General features: G+C 42.2%; 1 protein-coding gene across 3 annotated transcripts in view; it reads right to left on the bottom strand.

Annotated features, from left to right (window-relative positions):
- Positions 1-19,970, bottom strand: part of SMYD1 (SET and MYND domain containing 1) — a 44,291-nt gene that overhangs the window by 15,713 nt on the left and 8,608 nt on the right. For 2 of the 3 annotated variants that reach the window (XR_014173535.1, XM_081932151.1), the window contains exons 2-5: positions 15,532-15,708; positions 6,251-6,464; positions 3,806-3,936; positions 930-968 (exon numbers count right to left, since the gene is read on the bottom strand). Coding sequence is in view for 2 of the 3 variants with exons in the window: in XM_081932151.1 (XP_081788277.1) it covers positions 930-968; positions 3,806-3,936; positions 6,251-6,464; positions 15,532-15,708 (561 nt within the window). In the remaining variant the exon portion in view is untranslated. The remainder of the gene's footprint in view (positions 1-929; positions 969-3,805; positions 3,937-6,250; positions 6,465-15,531; positions 15,709-19,970) is intronic. The other variant, XM_081932152.1, reaches the window with a different exon arrangement.

Raw genomic sequence — 19,970 nt, 5'->3', positions numbered from 1 at the left:
TTAACCACAACTTCCCAGTACAAGTTTTCACTTTTTTTTAGAAAGAATGTTTCTTTACGTGCCATATTAACTACTATTACACTCACACACATACAGGGACAATCACACTTTCTTACATCAGCTGTGAAGATACTTGGTTTCAAAATGTGCAGTAACTTCCACTAAGGGCTTTCTTTATAATCAGCTGAATCAAGGAATGGATTTCTATAATTTACATCACAGATATACAAATAACTCCCTTCTTTATTTAAAAGATTCTTTTGAGTATTCCTGGAATGTACACAGAATAAATATCCAAGGATTGTACAGAAATTTGCCAAGAATGCTCAAAAAACACTTGAAGATTTTCAGAGGCCCAGTGGTCTTCTTGTCTCTTGCCAGGCCCTCCTGAAATTACAATCAAAAACTTGTCATAAGGTGGGAAATGGGATGGAAGGGATGGAATACCCAATCCCTCTCCCCAGCTGAAATTAGTTGTAATCAACGCAATCAAAATTAGAGAAAGGGATCTCAGGCAATCAGTCATCTGCAAATAAGATGAAAGATTGATAGGATTTATTACCACCAATACAGGATCTCATGCTGTCACTACTGTGGAAAGGAAAGAGGGAAAAAGAAAGTAGTACTAATGTTAAGGAGGATGGGCAAGTTGACCTGATAAGACCAGAGGAGACAATCACAATTAATATTATAGTTGTTGTTGTTATTGTTGTTGTTATTATTATTATACACTACAAAATGCAGGAAGTATTAAATTAAGATCTGGCTTTAGAGGAACTTAGTTTAGGGATTACAGAAACGGTGGAATTATGCGTCAACAGACATTTCCAAAATTGGGTTATTACTGTCTGTGATTCGTCTATACTGATGCAGGATGACAGAGAAGTAGTGAGAGAAGGGAATATATTATGCTTTTAAGAATAACCCACCTCATCTGGGTGTGGAACATTGATCTTACAGCCTCATGACTGGAAAAAAAACAGACACCTGCAGTTTTACAAAGGTAGAAACACTGGAAAAGCAGTCTGAGCCCAGATATTTAGTAGATTGAATGCTTGGAGGCAGCTATACATTGACATGCATGTACCAAAGACAACATTAAAGGTGCATCTGAAATTATAAGATAGAAGCTTAAGACCATACAATTTACAAAGGCTAGACAATTTCCCTTCTCACACAGGCTTTGGCTGTAGCATAGGAATACTTGTATTTCACCACAATTGATTGACTGACTGACTAGTTTTTCTTACAGTGGGGGAACCAGAGTTAAAGGCAATCACAGAGCTTGGGTTTTTTTTTAATCTCCTGGCCCTCTTGGGCTCTCTCCTCCCCATCCAAGAGAAGTTTAGTTTTATGAATAAGGTGAAACTAAGCTCCAAGGTTTAATAGAACCTTCCCTTGGCATAGGTAGGCCTTACTTAGCAGATCAGCTTCAGCATTATAGCATTAGTAGCAGCAAGCAGAACTCTTTTTGCAGTCTACTCACTATAATTAAAAAATATACCACATGTGCTACCTTACTGAGTTCACTACAATTATAATACAAAGTATCAGTATAAAAAGTAGTGCCAGACACAATAAAATGTTTTGTCTTTAGCTATTTCCACTATCTGATTGTAGGTTTTCTTCTAACACATAATGTCTGCTTTATTCAGGCTTTCTAATAGCGTTCATAACCACTAAATAATAGAAAGGATGGATGATAGATATTGGACCAGAATGATTTACGGTACTTTACTTTTATGTTTTGATCCATCCCAAAACCTTACAATGGGGGTTATTTTCAGGCAACTAAGATTATACACTAGAAGTAAGTGTCATTTATTCTTATTCTCCTTTTGACAGGATACGAGTGACAAGTAGCAACATAGTCTAAAAGGCAGTCTCTGCTGCTGAACCAGAGAAAGTTGGATCTTTCAACTCTGTAGCTTCTTTGTATTGCTGGGAATGATTTCCAACTGGGCTTTCTCTCCTAGTATCAGTCAATCCATATCAAAATCTGTATAGGATTTTTTTCCCATAGTAGTAGCAGAAGGCATAGCTAGCTAGGTAAGAACCTTCCCTTGCTGCTTTCTTTAAATCCTCTTGTGAATTGACCTATTTCATACAGCCCTGATCAAAAGGAATGGCAAAATACTGGCTTTAATTAGAGCAGCTGTAGTGCAATGCAAATGCCCCTCAATCAAATAGCCAGGGAAACAGTCCCCAGCAATAGAAAAAAAACTGCTAGAGCATAACACAAGTTTTTCAACAGCATCCTGGCTTTAGTTTTGGACACTTCAATTCCCTCCTTGCCCAAAGTTCTATTCAGGCATGCTCAGAAATAACACCCCATCCAATGAAGTATGACAAATACAATCACCCTCTCCCACCATGGCAAAGAGGCTCTACACGATCCTTTTCCCATTCAAGGTAGATGGCACAGAATTACGGAGGGAGTCAAAGCTACCAGTGATATTAAAAATACTAGACTGATATTCTGAAATTCTGACTCTGCACTGTGGTGGTATTTGTTTTTAATCAGCTTCCAAGGACTGCAGAGACATGTAATAATGCATTGAGATCACCCAAGTAGTAGTTCCTGGGAGAGCCTTGGAAGTAGGCAGGTGTTATGGCAGGTTTTAATAAAGTAAATGTCTTAAGCCTACTAAAGTTTAACATATCTATTTATTTTCTAATTTCTAAAAAAAAAGACGTCAGAAGTTTTCCCCTGAATGCTGGTGTTTTGCTACTGAATACTACATGTGTGATTTAGGAATTCCAGAAGTTACAAGCAAGGATCTGAGAGCCATAGAACAAAACTATGAATTGTGAGCTCCTCATCCCTGAGCAATAGCATCATTAATTTAAATTTTGCTTCTTATTCAGAATTTATATGCTTCTCCTGCTATTGACGGTTTTATGAGGGAGTTAGAATATATGTATAGCAACATTCCAGAGCAGTGTTTCTCAAACTTGGCGACTTTAAGTCCTGTGGACTTCAACTCCCAGAATTCCCCAGCCAGCATAGCTGGCTGGGGAATTCTGGGAGTTGAAGTCCACAGGACTTAAAGTCGCCAAGTTTGAGAAACACTGTTCCAGGGGGATCACATTTGGTCTTCCAATTATTATCCTCTGATTTTTTTGAAGTAGATTTCTTACAATTATTGCAATCAAAGAGATAATATCAATGGAGCATATTTTAAGAGAGAACATAGTTGTCACTATCCTTTCTCTAAGAAGATGACTGGGTGCTTGTCTTTTCATGCAGACCTGTTTGATTGAATAACATTGTTTGATAGTGCAGATTTAAGAAAGATTGATTCTGTCTATTTTTAGAAATATCATTATGACCCTTAGTGACTTCCATCAGCAGATTGATCAGAATTTCATTACTCAGTAAAGCTAGGAATTTATTCAAATGAAAAAAAAAACCATAGTAGTTAAAGTATTACCTCATTCAACCATTTTCTTAACTTATTTTTCTAGGTCCAAGATTGTTCCTTGTTCTTGACAATATACCTTGAGTATAAGCCATTGAACCATTTAGTGGCATAGTCTTTACTGAATAATTTTCAGCTTGCTAAGAACATTGTAAAAGCTTCCTGCATTCCTATTCATTGAAATGAGATTTCTGCAAGATAATGTTTCAATGGGTTCCCCATTTTTCTAGATGTGTTCAGCAGTGGCCATATTATATATGTTCTGGAAATGGAAGTCAATGCATTAGAGTTAAGCTATCTTTCCTCTGGAAAGCAGATTGTTTTCTGAAAGACTTAGTTTTAATCTCTGAACAGAAAAGAGTATTGAAGAGAAGAATACTTACTTGCCATTGTTAAAGATGACAGTGCAATTGGGCCAACAATCATGATTCACCAAGCAAAGATTGGGGAAAATGCCGACGCCAACTGCCTGAAGTCCTCTTTGGTCACTCAGGGTGAAACCATTGCAATTGATCTTCACCCACAAAAACAAAAAGAAAAAATAAGATGGATCAGGAAAACAAAAAAAGATAGATGAGAGACAGCCAGTTTTTGTATGTATAGAGCAGGGGTAGTCAACCTTTTTATACCTACTGCCCACTTTTGTATCTCTGTTAGTAGTAAAATTTTCTAACTGCCTACCGGTTCCACAGTAATGGTGATTTATAAAGTAGGGAAGTCAATTACATTTAAAAAAGGAAAGTGCTTCATTATCGGACAAAACCCCTACCACCCACCATGAAAGCTGGAATGCCCACTAGTGGGCGGTAGGGACCTGGTTGACTACCACTGGTATAGAGAGATCTATTTCTCAGACAGAATTTGGGAACCGAAATATAAATTGATGCACAGTTCAACTCACTCCATTAATATCTATATTAAAATCATCACAAGTTACCAGACAAGTTATATACATATATAAATCCCCAAAACATGTACAGCAATAATATTTCCCTCTTTCTTTTTCCTTATCATTCTCACTACATTTCTTTCTTAATTTTCCTAATTCATGAAATCCTGCAATAGACACATACATGAAAGGGTCAGGATTTGGTCATGTGGTTGTAACTTCTATCTTGCCCCCTTTTTCGACAAATTAGCTATCAGAGGAGGGTATGACTGATTATCTTCCAATCTACAAAATTTTGTGAAGGATTCAAATGTGTTTTATTAAGCCCCCCCCCACCTATTGGTTGGAGGTGGGGTGGAACAGCATGATTTGGGCTAAGTCAGGCATGTCCAAAGTGCGGCCCGGGGGCCAAATGCGGCCCTTTTTCAAATTGCAAGCGGCCTGCAGCCTCTTCTCCCCACCGGAGTTATTTGTTTAGTCTTTCATAAAATACCGTATTTTTCGGAGTATAAAGATGCATCTTTTTCCCCTCAAAAAAGAGGCTAAAAATCTGGGTGCATCTTATACACTGAATACAGCATTTTTGCCTCCTCTCTGCCCCCTTCACCAAAATGGCTGTGCATAGCCTTTAGGAGGTTTTCAGAGTGCTCCTGAGGGCTGTGGAGGGCATAAATGAGCAAAAAACGGGCCGTTTTTTGCTCAACTTTGCCCCCCCAACCCCCAGGAGCACTCTAGAAGCCTCTTAAGGGCTATTCATGCCCTTTAAAAAAAGGCCCATTTTCACGAAAAATGGGCCGTTTTGGGGAGAGTGCAAAAACTTTTTTTTAATTTGCCTCTTCAAAATTTTGGTGCGTCTTATACTCCGAAAAATACGGTAGTCAATTCGCATTTAATGTTAAGGGTTCAAAGAATGTCAGGCTGAATGATCGGCCCCACACATTTTCACCTCACCAAATCTGGCCCCAAAAAGTTTGGACACCCCTGGGCTAAGTAGTCCCAAAGGTGCTTTTTCAGGAGGCTACTGTACTTTCTTGTTTTTTTTTTCTTTGAATTCACTTCTCATCCAAGAAGCTTCTTCAGTTCTGACAGGATAAGAAGAAAAAATCAAAAAAGTCCAGTTGGCTCCTGAAAAAGCACCTTTGGGACAACCATGACCTGGATGACTGGGAATCTCTACAGACCTTTGGGCTAAGTAGTTTAAGAATTTAGTGAAGTTCTTAACCAGTCAGTAGATTCCTGATACGTAATTCTAAATACCTCAGATATACCCCATAATCCTCCAGCTTTTCATCTTTAGACAGTTAATTACCATCTTCCTGCTGTAAATGATGCCTACATTGGTGTGTCAGAGGACCAAGAGCTCCATTAAACAACCAAGTAGTAAGGAAAAGGGCTAGGAGGAAAAAAAATCACTATTCCACATGTGCGCAAAACATGCATTAAGCACACACGCACACGAAGTGCATCCCTGAGCGAACCGGCAGTAAAAGAATCCAGAACCCTCCCCTGAGCCACAGGTAGTCTGGGGAGCAATAAGAAACATAATGTGAATATAATTGACTGCATTCACACATTATCCAGGTAGTCCTATACTTAGAACCATAATTGAGACTGGCAATTATAGTTGAAACTTGGGGTGGTTATAAAGTGGGCCATCAGGTGAGCAGAGTCGATTTTGGCTTTCAAAATTTTTGAACACAATGATTATAAATGTGGTTGTTAAGCGAATACCACAGTTGGTAAAACCATTGTTTGTTATGGAGCTTTTCTTCCAAAATACTGGTTTCAGGAAAAACTTATAATCATTCAAACTGTTGTGGTCACATGACCCTGGGCATTGCCAACCACTATAAATGCAGGTTGATTGCAGGATGCATTTGCTTTAGTTGTCCAAGTTCCCTCCCACAATTCCTTCCAGACTTCAACAATATATACATACCACACCCAATATGTGGGAGATGTATTGCATGCCAAACTGTTTGCTCTCAGGTGGCCAGAACTCTAGAAAACTCTCCAGATCCATCCTCAGCTCCTTCTTTTCCTCCTCCCCAAAATGTTCTACATGGTTTTGCAGACTGTCAATGGAAACCAGACACCCCTCGGTAAGGCTCCCTCCTTCTCTTTCAATTCTCCACAGGATTCTGGCAGCCAATCTAGTTAGAGAAGAGTATATTTCAGTGTATAAGTATATGAAACCTTGTTTTTTCCCTTTTGTTCAGGATTCTGGAAGTCTGCTTTGAAAGCCCCTGCAGTCTTCTAGGCAAGATTTTTCAAAATTGGTTTGCTATTGCCTCCTTTCTAGGACTGAGAAAAAGTGACCAATGCAAGGTCCAAGGTGGCTTTGTGCCTAAGGCAGAATTACGTAAAATTCATGGGCTTCTGGTTTCTAACCTGGTGCCTTCATCTATATACCAAACTGCCTGTCAGAAACTATACAATGAATTGCAAAACGTGGTTATTTTTCTTAATATTTTGGGAAATGGAAGTGTGATACCCTCAGCATAGGTAGACTGTAATCAAAATTAAACAGGTCATTCTTGCATACACAAAGACTCTTAGGGCAGCTGAGAGGATTCTGGCTTATGTCTCAGAATCAGTAATGGTACCCTCTTTTCTTCACTACTGGTTCGGTAGTGGGAGCATGCATCTGCAGATGTGCATGTCTGGGCATATGCAGAATCTTCTGTGCATGCACAGAAGGTCAGTGATGATGACTAGGTGGGTCGGTGGAGCCTCACGCCTCTGTCACTACCGATTTACTTGAACCGGTGCGAACCGGCAGAATACCACCTCTGCTCAGAATGCTTGGTATAATTTACATAATCAAGCAGACTCTTCTTTTTAAGCTGAGATTCATATTTAGGTACCCCAAAATAATCAGCAACATCTTTTTCTGTTGGTCAGATAAATGTATAGGTTTTTTGCTCTTTTAAGAAGCAACACCCATTTGGGCTATGTACAGATTTTTTTAAAAATAAACCCTTCTTCTTTAAATAGACATGGAAAAGAATACAAAGATTGGGAATAATGCAAGAACTTTGAACAGTAAGCTATTCTGTCTGGCTAACTATCCAGTAGTTACCAGTATTGTTAGATACTCATACCAACTACAGTGGTTTCCATCAAGGTCCTCTATTCTGGCGGGAATAGAGGTTTAATCCTATTGTTTGAAGGGTCTGACAGCTCCCTATAAAAGGGCTGCTGTCAGCCTTTGCCGGATTATTCTCACTTGTGTTATAATAAAGAGATGTTGTTACCGTTAAGCCTGTGTGTGCCTATCCATTACCCAATCTAACACTGGCGACGAAGATGGGATTGGAAGGCAACTAGGTGAACCGAAAAGAGCGAGGAAATCCAGCAGGTACATCCATCCCGGAGCTCAGCACGGCTTCGAGCAGCCATTTTTGAGCGGCAAACTCAAAACGCCCTCTGTACACAAAATGGCCATTCACGCCCCACCGACTCCATATGATCCAGTCACCGAGCCCTGGGACTCGTACATGCTACAATTTGACTGCTTCCTCGAGGCAAACGACCTCATGGGCCTTTCTGAAGGCTGCAAGAAGAACATGTTCCTCGGGTACTGTGGCAAGGAAGTGTTCGAGATGGCAAAAGACCTCTCCGAGCCGACACCACTCCAATCAGTTGCCTGGTCCATGCTCCAGCAGACGCTTAGGACTCATTATGCGTGCAAGCCGTACAAGCACGTTCTCCGGCATGAATTCAATATCAGGAACCAAAAGGAGGGTGAGTTGATCAATGAGTACATTGCCGCACTCCGTAAAGCCATAGCGTACTGCGAATTCAGATACTTAGATGAGCTGATTCTGGACCGCATAATATGCAGTGTTCTGGACAGTAACTTACAGAGGAGGTTGCTCGCAAAATCAAACCTCACTCTGCAAATTGCCTTGGACGAAGCCAGGGCATCAGAATCAGCTGTCAAATCGACTGAAACCCTGCAGCGCCAAAGTGCGCCCCAAGAAGTGCGGAAAAGCACATGCATTCATCGCGAGGCTGCAGAGCCCGAGAGTTCTGAAGAAGAAGATGACAGCTGCTGCATGCGCAGTAGCCGCGCCCAGCCAGCGCCCTCTTTTAAACAGCATCTCCCGCCTTGCGCTAGCTGCAGAACAGATCATGCCAGATTGGTTTGCCATTTCCGCGATGCAACCTACCAGCATTGCGAGCGAAAGGGGCACATCGCAAAGGTGTGCTGGAGCAAATTCCCTGCCACTGCCTGGCAGCCTAGAGGTGCACCAAGCTGCCAACCGAGGCCCAGCCAAGGGGTCTAGAAGAAGCCACCATGGCGCTCAGAAGGTGACGACAGAGTCACTCACCACACATCGATCGGACAAGTCCGCACCAGGCGCCAAAAAAGCTGAAGGTCACAGTCCTCATCAAGGACTCTCCATGTGAGATGGAGATCGACACCAGGTCATCACTTACCATCATTCCATGGTCTACCCTGAAACAGGCTATCCCTATCCTCAAGAAGCAGCACCTTCGCACCCCTGACATCTGCCTATGTGATTACCAGGGAAACTAGGTCCCCATCATGAGCCCAGGCACCTTCCAGGTGAACTTCAAACAGTTCAGCAGGAAACTCCCAGTGACAGTGGTCAGCGGCAACCTGCAGAGCCTCCTGGGGCTAGATTGGTTCCATGCCCTGGGCCTAGAGGTGACCGGTATCAATGCCTTGAAAGATGACGGCGCTGAAGCCATCTTTAAGGAGTTCGAGGATGTCTTCAGCATCAGTCTGGGTAAGTATGTGGGGACCCTAATTTCATTTAATTTGGACCCCAACATAGCCCTAATAAGGCTAAAACCCAGGAGAGTGCCTTTTGCTCTCCGCCCCAAAATTGACAGGGAAATTGACAAGCTCATAGGCCAGGGAATCCTAGAGCCGGTCAACCATGCATGTTGGGAGACCCCTATAGTGACACCTGTCAAATCTGACGGGTCAGTTCGCATCTGCGCAGACTACAAATGCACAATTAATAAAGCCCTACAACAAAGCGCTTATCCTGTACCCATTTTACAGCATCTCCTCCATTCGTTAGGCCCTGGAATTTTTTTTGCTAAATTAGACATGGTGCAGGCATACCAACAATTGCCTGTAGATGGCGCTATGGTGGAGGCCCAAACCATTGTGACGCAAAGGGGTGCATTCAAATGTCACCGCCTGCAATTCGGCATTAGTATTGCCCCTGGACTGTTCCAAAGCATCATGGAACGGCTTTTTCAGGGGATTCCAGGAGTCGTCCCCTATTTCAACGACATCTTGGTATCAGCTGCATATGAAGCACAACTTTTAAAACGAGTACAAGCGGTTTTGGCTAGAATTAGAGACGAGGGCCTCCGCCTCAAAAAGGAGAAATGCCAAATTAACGTGCCAAGGGTTGAATTCCTCAGGTACCTGATCGACGGCTCTGGGATTCACCCGACCACCCAAAAAATAAAAGCAATTCAAGACGCCCCCACACCTCGCAATCAAACCGAGCTGCAGGCGTTCCTCAGGCTCCTTAATTTCTACAGTGTCTTTCTTAAACAGAAAGCCACCCTTGCTGACCCCCTACATTGTCTACTGGCCAAAACCACGAAATGGACCTGGGGAAAAGCCGAGGCTGCTGCATTTGCCACAGTAAAATGACTCCTATTGGCAGATTCGTTCCTCGTCCAGTACAGCCAGACCCTGCCGCTGGTGCTAACCTGCGATGATTCACCATTCAGCATCAGCGCCGTCCTCAGCCACCGTATGTCCAATGGAACCAAAGCCCCTATTGCCTTTTACTCCAGAACTCTATCCGCCCCAGAACGGAACTACAGCCAGTTGGACCATGAGGCTTTGGCTGCTGTGGCAGGAGTAAAAAGGTTCCATGAGTACCTTTAAAGAAGGGATTTTGAACTGATCACAGACCACAAGCAGTTGTTGGGTCTACTGGCTGGGGACTGTCCTACCCCAGTGTCGTTATCACCCCGCATGACCAGTTGGACTATTTTCCTGGCTGCCTACTCCTACCGCCTTATCCATCGACCTGGCTCCACTTTGGGGCATGCCAATGCTCTCAGCCGCTGCTCACTGCCAGAACTTCTTGCTGACCCTACCCCCGAGATGCCAGTCCTCCTCATTGACTGCCTGGAGACTGGGCCTGTCTTGTCAACTGACATTGCCCATCACTCTGCAAAGGACTCCACAAGCAAACAAGTTTTGAACTGGGTGTGGAGTGGGTGGCCCAAGGGGCCTGTTGGGGCTGATTTTAAAATGTATTTTGCTAAATGCGATGAATTATTGGTGGTAAATGGCTGTCTACTGTGGGGGGACTGGGTTGTTGTTCCACCCAAACTGCGCATTGCAGTATTAGAAGCTTTACATGTAGGGCATCCTGGAATTGTCAGGATGAAGTCTTTGGCTAGGAGTTATGTGTGGTGGCCTAACATGGACAGGGAGATCGAAGAATGGGTAGCTACCTGCACACCGTGCCAGGAGTCCAGAGCAGCTCCCCCAGAGGCACCCGCTAAGGAGTGGGAGTGACCTCAAGCACCATGGTCTAGGGTGCACATTGACTTCGCTGGCCCAGTTCATGGCCAGACATTCTTAGTAGTTGTGGACGCCTACTTGAAATGGTTAGAGGTAGTCCTCATGACCTCCACAACAGCAGAAGCAGTCATCAAGGTGCTACGGAGACTTTTCTACATGCACGGCCTGCCCAACATCTTGGTCTCTGACAATGGGCCCCAATTCACGGCCATGCAATTTGAGACCTTCCTAGCAGCTCAGGGAATCAGGCGTGCCTTGGTCACGCCATTACATCCGGCCTCCAATGGTCAGGTGGAGAGAATGGTGAGATTTGCAAAAGAGGTCCTCTCTAGGATGGGCCCGGGTGATTGGCAAAAATGGGTTGACCATTACATACTAATTCAGCACATCACACCCAATGCCACTACTGGGAGAAGCCCTTCCAAGCTTTTCATGGGTCACCGGCTAAGGTCCCACTTAGACCAGCTATACCCCAATTATTCTGCCTCATCACCCTACAAGCAAGATTCGGACTTTTAGTGTAGGGGATTTGGTATATGCCCACAAGTGCGCCGGGAGAACTCTGTGGATTCCTGCCACAGTGATAGGCATCACCGGCCCTTGCTCTTACCTCTTAGAGCTCAAGGACGGTAAGAATTGGAGAAGGCATATTGACCAACTCCGTGGCCACCTCTCCAACTCCAATTTTAGACAACCAGAGGTAACTCCTGCATGAGTTAGCCAAAGCCCTACCCAAACGGAGCAAACACTCACTCCTTCCACAGTCAGCTCAACCCGAGGGTACCGGGAAACTTATCTGGTTTTGTTGCAGGCCCGCAGCGAGCTCCAAGCGAACCGGCTCCAGAAGCTCCAGCCGCGGCCTGTGAAAGGTTCCAGGAGCTTCCACCAAGCGGAGCTGCAGAGCAAACAGGTCCGTCCAACCTGCCCAAGGAAACCCCTCCTACTGAGCTGCACAGGTCAGGCAGAGCTACCCAAAAGCCCGCCTACCTGTGTGACTACATTACCAGTAGGATTGTTCTATCTAAGAGTGGAGGGGTGTTAGATACTCATACCAACTACAGTGGTTTCCACCAAGGTCCTCTGTTCCGGTGGAAACAGAGGTTTAATCCTATTGGTCGAAGGGTCTGACAGCTCCCTATAAAAGGGCTGCTGTCAGACTCAACCTTCACTGGATTGTTCTCACTTGTTGTGTTATAATAAAGAGCTGTTGTTACCGTTAAGCCTGTGTGTGCTTATCCATTACCCAATCTAACAAGTATCATTCAGTTCTCTTGCACATGTCTGACTTGGAGCTACCAGATATGGGCTGCATCAGCCATCCTGGACAGCAAATATAAAGGGATATCACTGGTTGAAAGGTTATGTCTTTGCAAAGAAGGAAATCCTTCTTTGCTGCTCATTTTACAGAGACATTTAAACAAAATGTATCTTCCCAATAATTTATAGGTATCGTGGCCATTCTGGCACCATTCATCTTCAGTGCTGTTTAAAGGCAAATGGATGGTAGTCCCAGCACAGGTAGCTAGATTCTGCACAACAGCGCTAATGTTTTGTCAGAACCTGATGGATAATCCATTATAGGTGCTTTACACAATTAATGCATTGCATCTTTTCATATTATTATTTGGTTGCATTTTAGTAACTAATGACTTTATAGGCCTTCACAATTTAAGGACTAATATTATATTATAGCTTAGATCATGTTCTTGTTTACGTGCAATTGACAGATAAGATGCCGAATAATGATTTTAACATAATTTTTGTTATTTGTTACTATTTTATTCTAAAAATTTTAGCTAGATGCTCCTTGAGTATTTTTTATTCTACTGGTCTCTATAATAAACATTTGAGTTGAGATATGATCTGTAAAAAATCTGGATGACCATCAGAGAGCAAGAAATAAATTGAACCTTAGTTTTTCTACAAATATACTCACAGTTGGAAGCCTTTCAGGAGAACTAACTCTCTAGCTAGAAGCATAGTTTCCATTGAAGTTCACAATGCCTTCCTGTCTCATATATCACAATGGTGTATTTTTATCCAGCTCCTATAAATAGGATGTCTGATAAGTGTGGAGTTCCATACCAGTAGCAGCTAAAATTGAGGGATTGCGCAAATAGCCATTTCAAACATTCTCTCAAACTGCCTTCCTTTAATAGAATATTAACATACTCATATAACATTTGGAGTGCCTACCTGTCTTTTTAAAAATAACTTTCTCAGTTTTTGTGATGAGCAATGTAAAAAGACAGAGATATCCTCCACATAATTTGCCTTGAATACTGACTAACCAATCACCTAATGAGCAACTGCCACAAAACTGAGAATCAAATCCAACAACCATTATACAGGTGGCCCTTGTTATTTGTGGTGATTCTGTTGTAGTGTGAAAGCATGGAAATAAAAAGGCCAAGTCAATGGACACTGGAGATTAAATTCTGGAGCCTATGGTGGCCCTTTTTTCAAGTGTTCCCCTTTTTTTTCTCCTATTGAAGTCATAGTTGTCCAATATTTGCTCCTCCTCCTCCTTACTCAATCCCAATAGATCCTATTCAGTCTGTTCAGGTGTTTAGTGTGAGGGGTCCTGGGTGCTCTTGAGCTTGGTTGTTTTCTTGTAGACATTTCATTACTCAATCTAGATAAAATAATCAGTACTAGTGCAGATGGAGTTATCTAATTTGGGTAATGAAACGTCTGTAAGAAAACAACAAAGGTCAGGGAGCACCAAGGATCCCTCATTTCAATCCTGAACTACAAATATTCTCCTTTATTGGTTCGATATTAGTGGTCAGTTGATTGCAGAAACTGATAAATTTCTTGGTAATGGAAGAAGTTACTTTGTTCCTACTACTTGGTTCATAATGACCTCTCTGCTCTGCATGGTTTTTCCAAATCTCAACAAAGGGCCTTCTTGATCATGCTGCAGATATCAATGATATTTGTATCCCCTAGATCCTTATAGCTCATAGTAACAACTATGAGGTGTTTGGGATAGTCCTCTGTCCTCTGAATCCTGCAGCCACAATACTGATGTTTTCTTCCATTCTCCAAAAGCAGTGCTATCTGCAAACACCAGCATTCTGAGGAGGGACTTCAGAGGACAAAGAACTATACAGTCATTAAGCCATAAGCATCCTGTGGATAGAAGTAACATCCAATCAATCTCATATAAATCTCTCTCAATTTATCTTCCAGAAGACCTTTTCCTGATCTTTCCACCTTCTGAATGTTGCCGGACTAGAAAAAGAGCCCTTTGGAATTTTAGGCCCACTACCTATAAAAATCCCACCCATCAATCACTGAAATTATCTCAATTTTTGCAGATATTTATGGTTTCAGAAGGAGAGAAGATACATATACAACTGAACCTATTTTGGCTTCCGTGTGAGTCAAGAGTCTTTTTAACAGGAGAAAAGCACTAATTGTAATTATTGTGAGGATGCAGTGTTAATGTGAGGTCCTCACTTTTTATGTTAGAATGGGAGTAATGACGAGACTATATATGTGTGACATTTTCATTAGACTCCATTGGAAGTTGTTTTTTTAAAAATCTGCATTATAATTTACCTTCTACATGTGTTTTTTTCCGTTTTAACTTGATTTATTTCTCTTTGGTATTTTAAAGGAATCCTTTAATATTAAAATAATTTTAAAAATTGAAGCTATGAACCAAAATTAGACCAAGAAATATTTTAGACAAAATAAGTTCAACAAATAAAAATGTGACAGCAATAAAAGCATTCACGAGCATTAGCAGGGGAGTAAATGACAACATAATTTAGATGTGGTATCTCAAAATGCTGATATTTGTTTATTCGTGTTGGACTGCAAATATGTAATTGTAATGATTCTATGATAATTTCACTGGGAATATATTGTCAGTTTCACATCATAATATTTTGATTTGGATAAAGATATAGGTAAAGGTTCCCCTTGCACATGTGTGCTAGTCATTCCCCATTCTAGGGAACAGTGCTCATCTCCATTTCTAAGCCGAAGAGCCAGCACTGTCTGATGACAATTCCATGGTCATATGGCCAGCATGACTCAATGCCAAAGATGCACGGAATGCTGTTACCTTCCCACCAAGATGGTCTCTATTTTTCTACTTGCATTTTTGCATGCTTTCAAACTGCTATGTTGGCAGAAGCTGGGGCAAGTATCAGGAGCTCACTCTGTTCCACGGCGCTAGGGATTCGAACCACTGAACTGCCGACCTTCTGATCGACAAGCTCAGCATGTTAGCCACTGAGCCACCGTGTCCCCTGGATAAAAGCACAGGTTTCATCATTTCATCACCATCATTTGGACCATAATGTTCTAGAGAAATGAGTCTTCTCTGTGAGCACTAAAATGAGTGAAATTGTGAGGGAAAATTGCAGATAAGCAATCACTACAACTAGAAAAATATTAAAACTCTGTCTTCCATTTTAATAGGCAAATCTCATTCAATGCCTCCTTTCAGTGTGATCCATTTCATGTACAGAGAAAAGCATAAGCAAATTAGAGTAAAACATTGCAGAGAATAAATGTTTGCCATATAGACTTTCCTTCCAAGGGAAAGGGATTAAAAATTGCCCTGCATTTCACCTTGCCTGAACCTTGAACAAAGCTGTCTTTTAAGCCATAGAGTATTTCATTACAAACTCATTAGTTCTATCTCTCAGTACTGATCCTTTCACCTGATGTTTTCATTTGGAGCTGCCCCACGCTTTTTGATTGCAGAACATTCACTCTTGTGATTCAGCCAGGCATCCTTCTGGCAGGTGCGATCACAGTAGTGGGCAAACTTGCACTGGCCACAACGATGGAGTTTCTCATGCCTCTTGAAGCAAGTGTGGCAGACAAGGTGAGTGAGGCTGAAAGGAGGAAAACAATGCTTTAATCATCACTTGGAAATTGCAGTTCAAATCTTAATAAGATATGCTCCCAGATTTTTAATGCCCTTTTTTGAAGATTATATACATAGTCTACACACACACATATACAGTATATACACACACAACCATACATTACATACACAACATACATTACACACACACACACACACATACACACACACACATTTCCTCTGTTTCATTTATTCCCTACCTCTCTCAAGAGTTCGAGGCAATCTCATCTAATTTTATTCTCTGTTAGATACTCCCTCCCCCCCTGGTGTTGCAGCAAGACAATAGTAGTTTCCACTCAGGTCCTCTCTTTTGTATGGGAACAGAGAGGCCCCTGATTGGCTGGAGCGCTGGACAGCTCCCCTTTAAAAAGGGAGCTGCCGACCATGCATTCAGTGGATGCCTGTCCTTATACCAATAAAGAGCTGTTGTATCGCTAGCCTATTGTGCCTTTCATTACCCGATCTAACATTCTCCTTATTTAAAAAAAGGCAAAATTGTTTACAACTGTGAGCAGGAGAACTGTGAATCAGTTGGGCTGAAATACAATAACTACCCCAAAGTCACACATTGTTGAGGGAGACTTGAACCTCGGTAAACCAAATCTTAGTGTGAAATCACATCCACTTCACTGACAAAATATTTGCTTTGGGCAGAGAGGTCCTATCAAGGATAATTTTAAAATTAAAATTATCAACAAATGCAGCCTTGGACTACATTGGCTTTTTAGGCAGCTGTTGACTCATACTTACCACTAGGACACCTAGATCCTTCTCACAGTTACTGCTGTTGTGACAGATACCATCTATTCTATTCTTATGCATTTGATTTTCCTGCCTAAGTGCAGAAACATACTTTTCTCACCACTAAACTGCATCTCATTGGATAAGGCCCAATGCTGTTAAGATCCTTTTGAATCTTGAGTCTTATCTTCCAAAGTGTTAGCAATTACCCCAGCTATTATCATCTGCAAAGTTGATGATTTCCTCTTCTATTCCCACATCTAAGTCATTTATGAAGATCTTGAAGAATACTGAGCCCAAGATCAAACACTGAGATAATCCATTGCATGTTTCCCTCTATGGAGATGTAGTTCCAAGTATTCCCTCCAAGTAATCCACAGCATTTATTTTAAAAAGGCAATAACGTTTGTCTGGCATGATCTGTTTTTAACAAACCCATGCTACCTTCTACTAAATCACCTTGTTTGTTTCTAGATGCTCACAAATTCCCCATTTGATTTTCCCAACTAGTGACGTGAAGCTGATTGGCTTCTAATTTCCTGGATCCATTATTTCCCCCTTTTTGTAAATTGCTGTCATATCAACTCTTTTTCAGTACTTTGGAATTTCCCATGTGCTACCTTTGAAGGATTACATTCAGTGGCTCCGAGATTACATCTCCCAGATCCTTCAAAACCCTAGGATGTAAATCATCTATCCCAGTTGATCTGTATTCATCGAGAGTGGTTAGGTATCCTCTTACTAATTTTTTTTAACCTATTTTGACTTTTTTATTGACTTGCTGTATCTCCCTCTAATAGGTTAGGCTGTTTCTCCCTTTTGCATAAAAAACAGATGTAAAGAGCAGGCATGGCTCCACAAATGCCCAGCTGTGATACTCTTTTTCTTAGGTTGGGCTCAATAGATCATGTGAGATTGCTGCTGCTGTACCAGCCTCCCTGCTGCATGGCAACTTCCCTACCCAGGCTCCTAGACCTTACCGCAGGGCTGGCAGTGGAATTCTCCTGGCTTATAGTTCTGGGGGACTTTTATCTGCCATCCCTGGGGTGGGCTCAGAGGTAGCTCGAGATTTCATGGAAACCATGACTTCTATGGCTTGTCCCAGGTTATCCAGGGCCCAACTGGGAATAGTGGTCACACATCCAATTTGGTGTTCTTGTCAGAGCAGTACCTATGTGACCTGGAATTGGTGGACTTGTCCTTCGTCTCCCATCAAGGTCAGATCACAGTCTGGTGGCAATGAATTTCTCAAGAGCTGTACCCCGCACAGGATGGCAGGATTTATTAGATCGGTCCACTCCTGGTGACTACTGGACCCAAATAGGTTCCAGAAAGAACTGGGGGTTATAACTGCAGATCTGCTATGCAGCCAAGCTATTAGTCACTGTTTGAAACAGAAAGGTGACTGAGGTTTTAGATAGGATTGCACCTATGTGACCTCTCCTTACCCATAGACTTCTCTGTCCTCCATGGTATACAGAGGAACTGAGAGGGATGAAATAGATGAAGAGACATCTAGAGTGCCACTGGCAGAAAACAGGATAAACTTGATCAAACATGGGTAAGAGCTGCTATTAAGGGCTATCTCATGACAATTTGTGTGGCAAAGTAGAAATACTTCTCCACACTAATTGCATTTGCAGATAATCAACCGGCAACTCTCTTTAAGGTGAGCCATCTCCTCCTGGGGAAGTAGGAGACTGAGATCCACCTGAAGGGATGTGCTGAGGAATTTCTGGATTTTCTGGAAGATAAAATCACTCGACCATGCCGAGTTCGATGCTGGTGTGGTTGCTGGTCTGGTGGAGCCCCTGAGTCAGGTTCTTATCCTGTTATCTGGGAACAGTTTGACCCTGTTTCTCCCGAGGAAGTGGACAGGATCCTAGGAAGTATGTGTCTTAAGCAGCTGTGTTTGACCCATGTCTCTCCTGGCTGGTGAAAGCTTCCCAGGAGGTGACAGGTAGCATTAATCTTGCTGTGATTAATGCTTCTCTACAGGAGGGGGTAGTTCCCCAGCACATTAGGAGGCTGTGGTCCACCCTCTTTCTCAAGAAGCCATTGCTGGATTCTACCCTTTGGGATAGATAATTTTTGACCATTCTTCAATCTTCCCTTTTTTGGAGAAGGTGGTTGAAAAGGTGGTTGCGTGGCTGAAATGAATTATCTGGGCCTCTACTTGTCAGGAATTTGGCCTGGATATGGGACAGAAATTGCATTGGTCATGCTTTTTGATAATCTCTGGCAGGAGCACGATTGGGGTACTGAATCCATCCTCGCTCTACTTGATTTCGTAGTGATTTTCAATACCATCAACCGTGGTATCCTTCTGGAGTGGCTTCGGGGGTTGGGAGTATCCTGGTTCACTTCCTTAAGTGATGCCATAACTTCCCTTTCACAGTGTCTGGAGGCTGTTGGGGTAGCAATGGGTTGAAACTGAAACCTGGCCACATACTCACTGCAGCTAGGATTACTTTCACACAAAACTGGAAAAAAATCAATACACCCGCAGATGAAACAGTAATTAGAAAAGTACTCGAATATGCACAGATGGACAAAATGACAATAGAACTAAAAGAAAGAGAAGAATCGGATTTATATAAAATATGGAATAGTATTTATAAGTAGCTAGAAAACAGAAGCCAAAACAGAAAATAGAGAATGTAAATATATGGTGATGTAAATAATTAATATTATTATACATGTCAGTGCTGCTGTTGTTATATTATAGGACAAGGTAAAAGCAATAGGAAGGCAATGCAGAAGGGAGAACTATAAAGGCTAAGCTTGAAAGCTGATACAGAAGGCTGTATAATTACTTTATATTGTTATGTATGTTTTGTTTTTTATTTTTTCTTGTTGTGTTTTTCTTTTTGTTTTTAAAGATTAAAACATTCAATAAAAACTATTTTAAAAAAAGAAACTGAAACCTGGCAAAACCGAGTGGCTCTGAGTTTGTAGTTCTTTGGCCCATGGAGAATTGCGACCTTTGATCTTGGTTTAGGTGACAAAAAGATCCTGTGTGTGTAATCTGGGGATTCTCCTGTACTCGTGACTCCTGCTCAATTCCTTTGGGCGAGTGCGGCTTGTGCCCTTTCCTGGACCAACAATCCCTTCTCACAGTCACTCATGCCCTAATCACCTCTTGTCTTGACTATTGTAATGCTCTCTACATGGGCTGCCCCTGAAAAGCATCTGGAAGCTCCAATTGATGCAAACTGCAAGGGCTCGCACACTTTTGTGCAGACCTCACTGTGCACTTGCATCACCTCTCCTGGGGAAGTTGCATTGGTTGCCGATTTGTTTCCAGGTACAATTCAAGGCACTGGTTGTCACCTTTAAAGCCTTTAAAGGTTATCTGAGGAATCATCTGTTGCCAGTCACATCTACTCAACTCAGTAGAGTGGGAAGGCAAGGAATGCGGGTCCCATCTCCTAAGGAGATACATCTGGTGGGACCCGGAAGAAGGGCCTTCTCCGTGGTGGCTTCTTC

The sequence above is a fragment of the Natrix helvetica genome (genome assembly GCF_964273705.1).
Source record: "Natrix helvetica genome assembly, chromosome: Z".
NCBI classification, from domain to species: domain Eukaryota; kingdom Metazoa; phylum Chordata; class Lepidosauria; order Squamata; family Natricidae; genus Natrix; species Natrix helvetica.
Note: the sequence above shows the minus strand (reverse complement) of the source record. Positions and strands in the feature narration are given on the sequence as shown.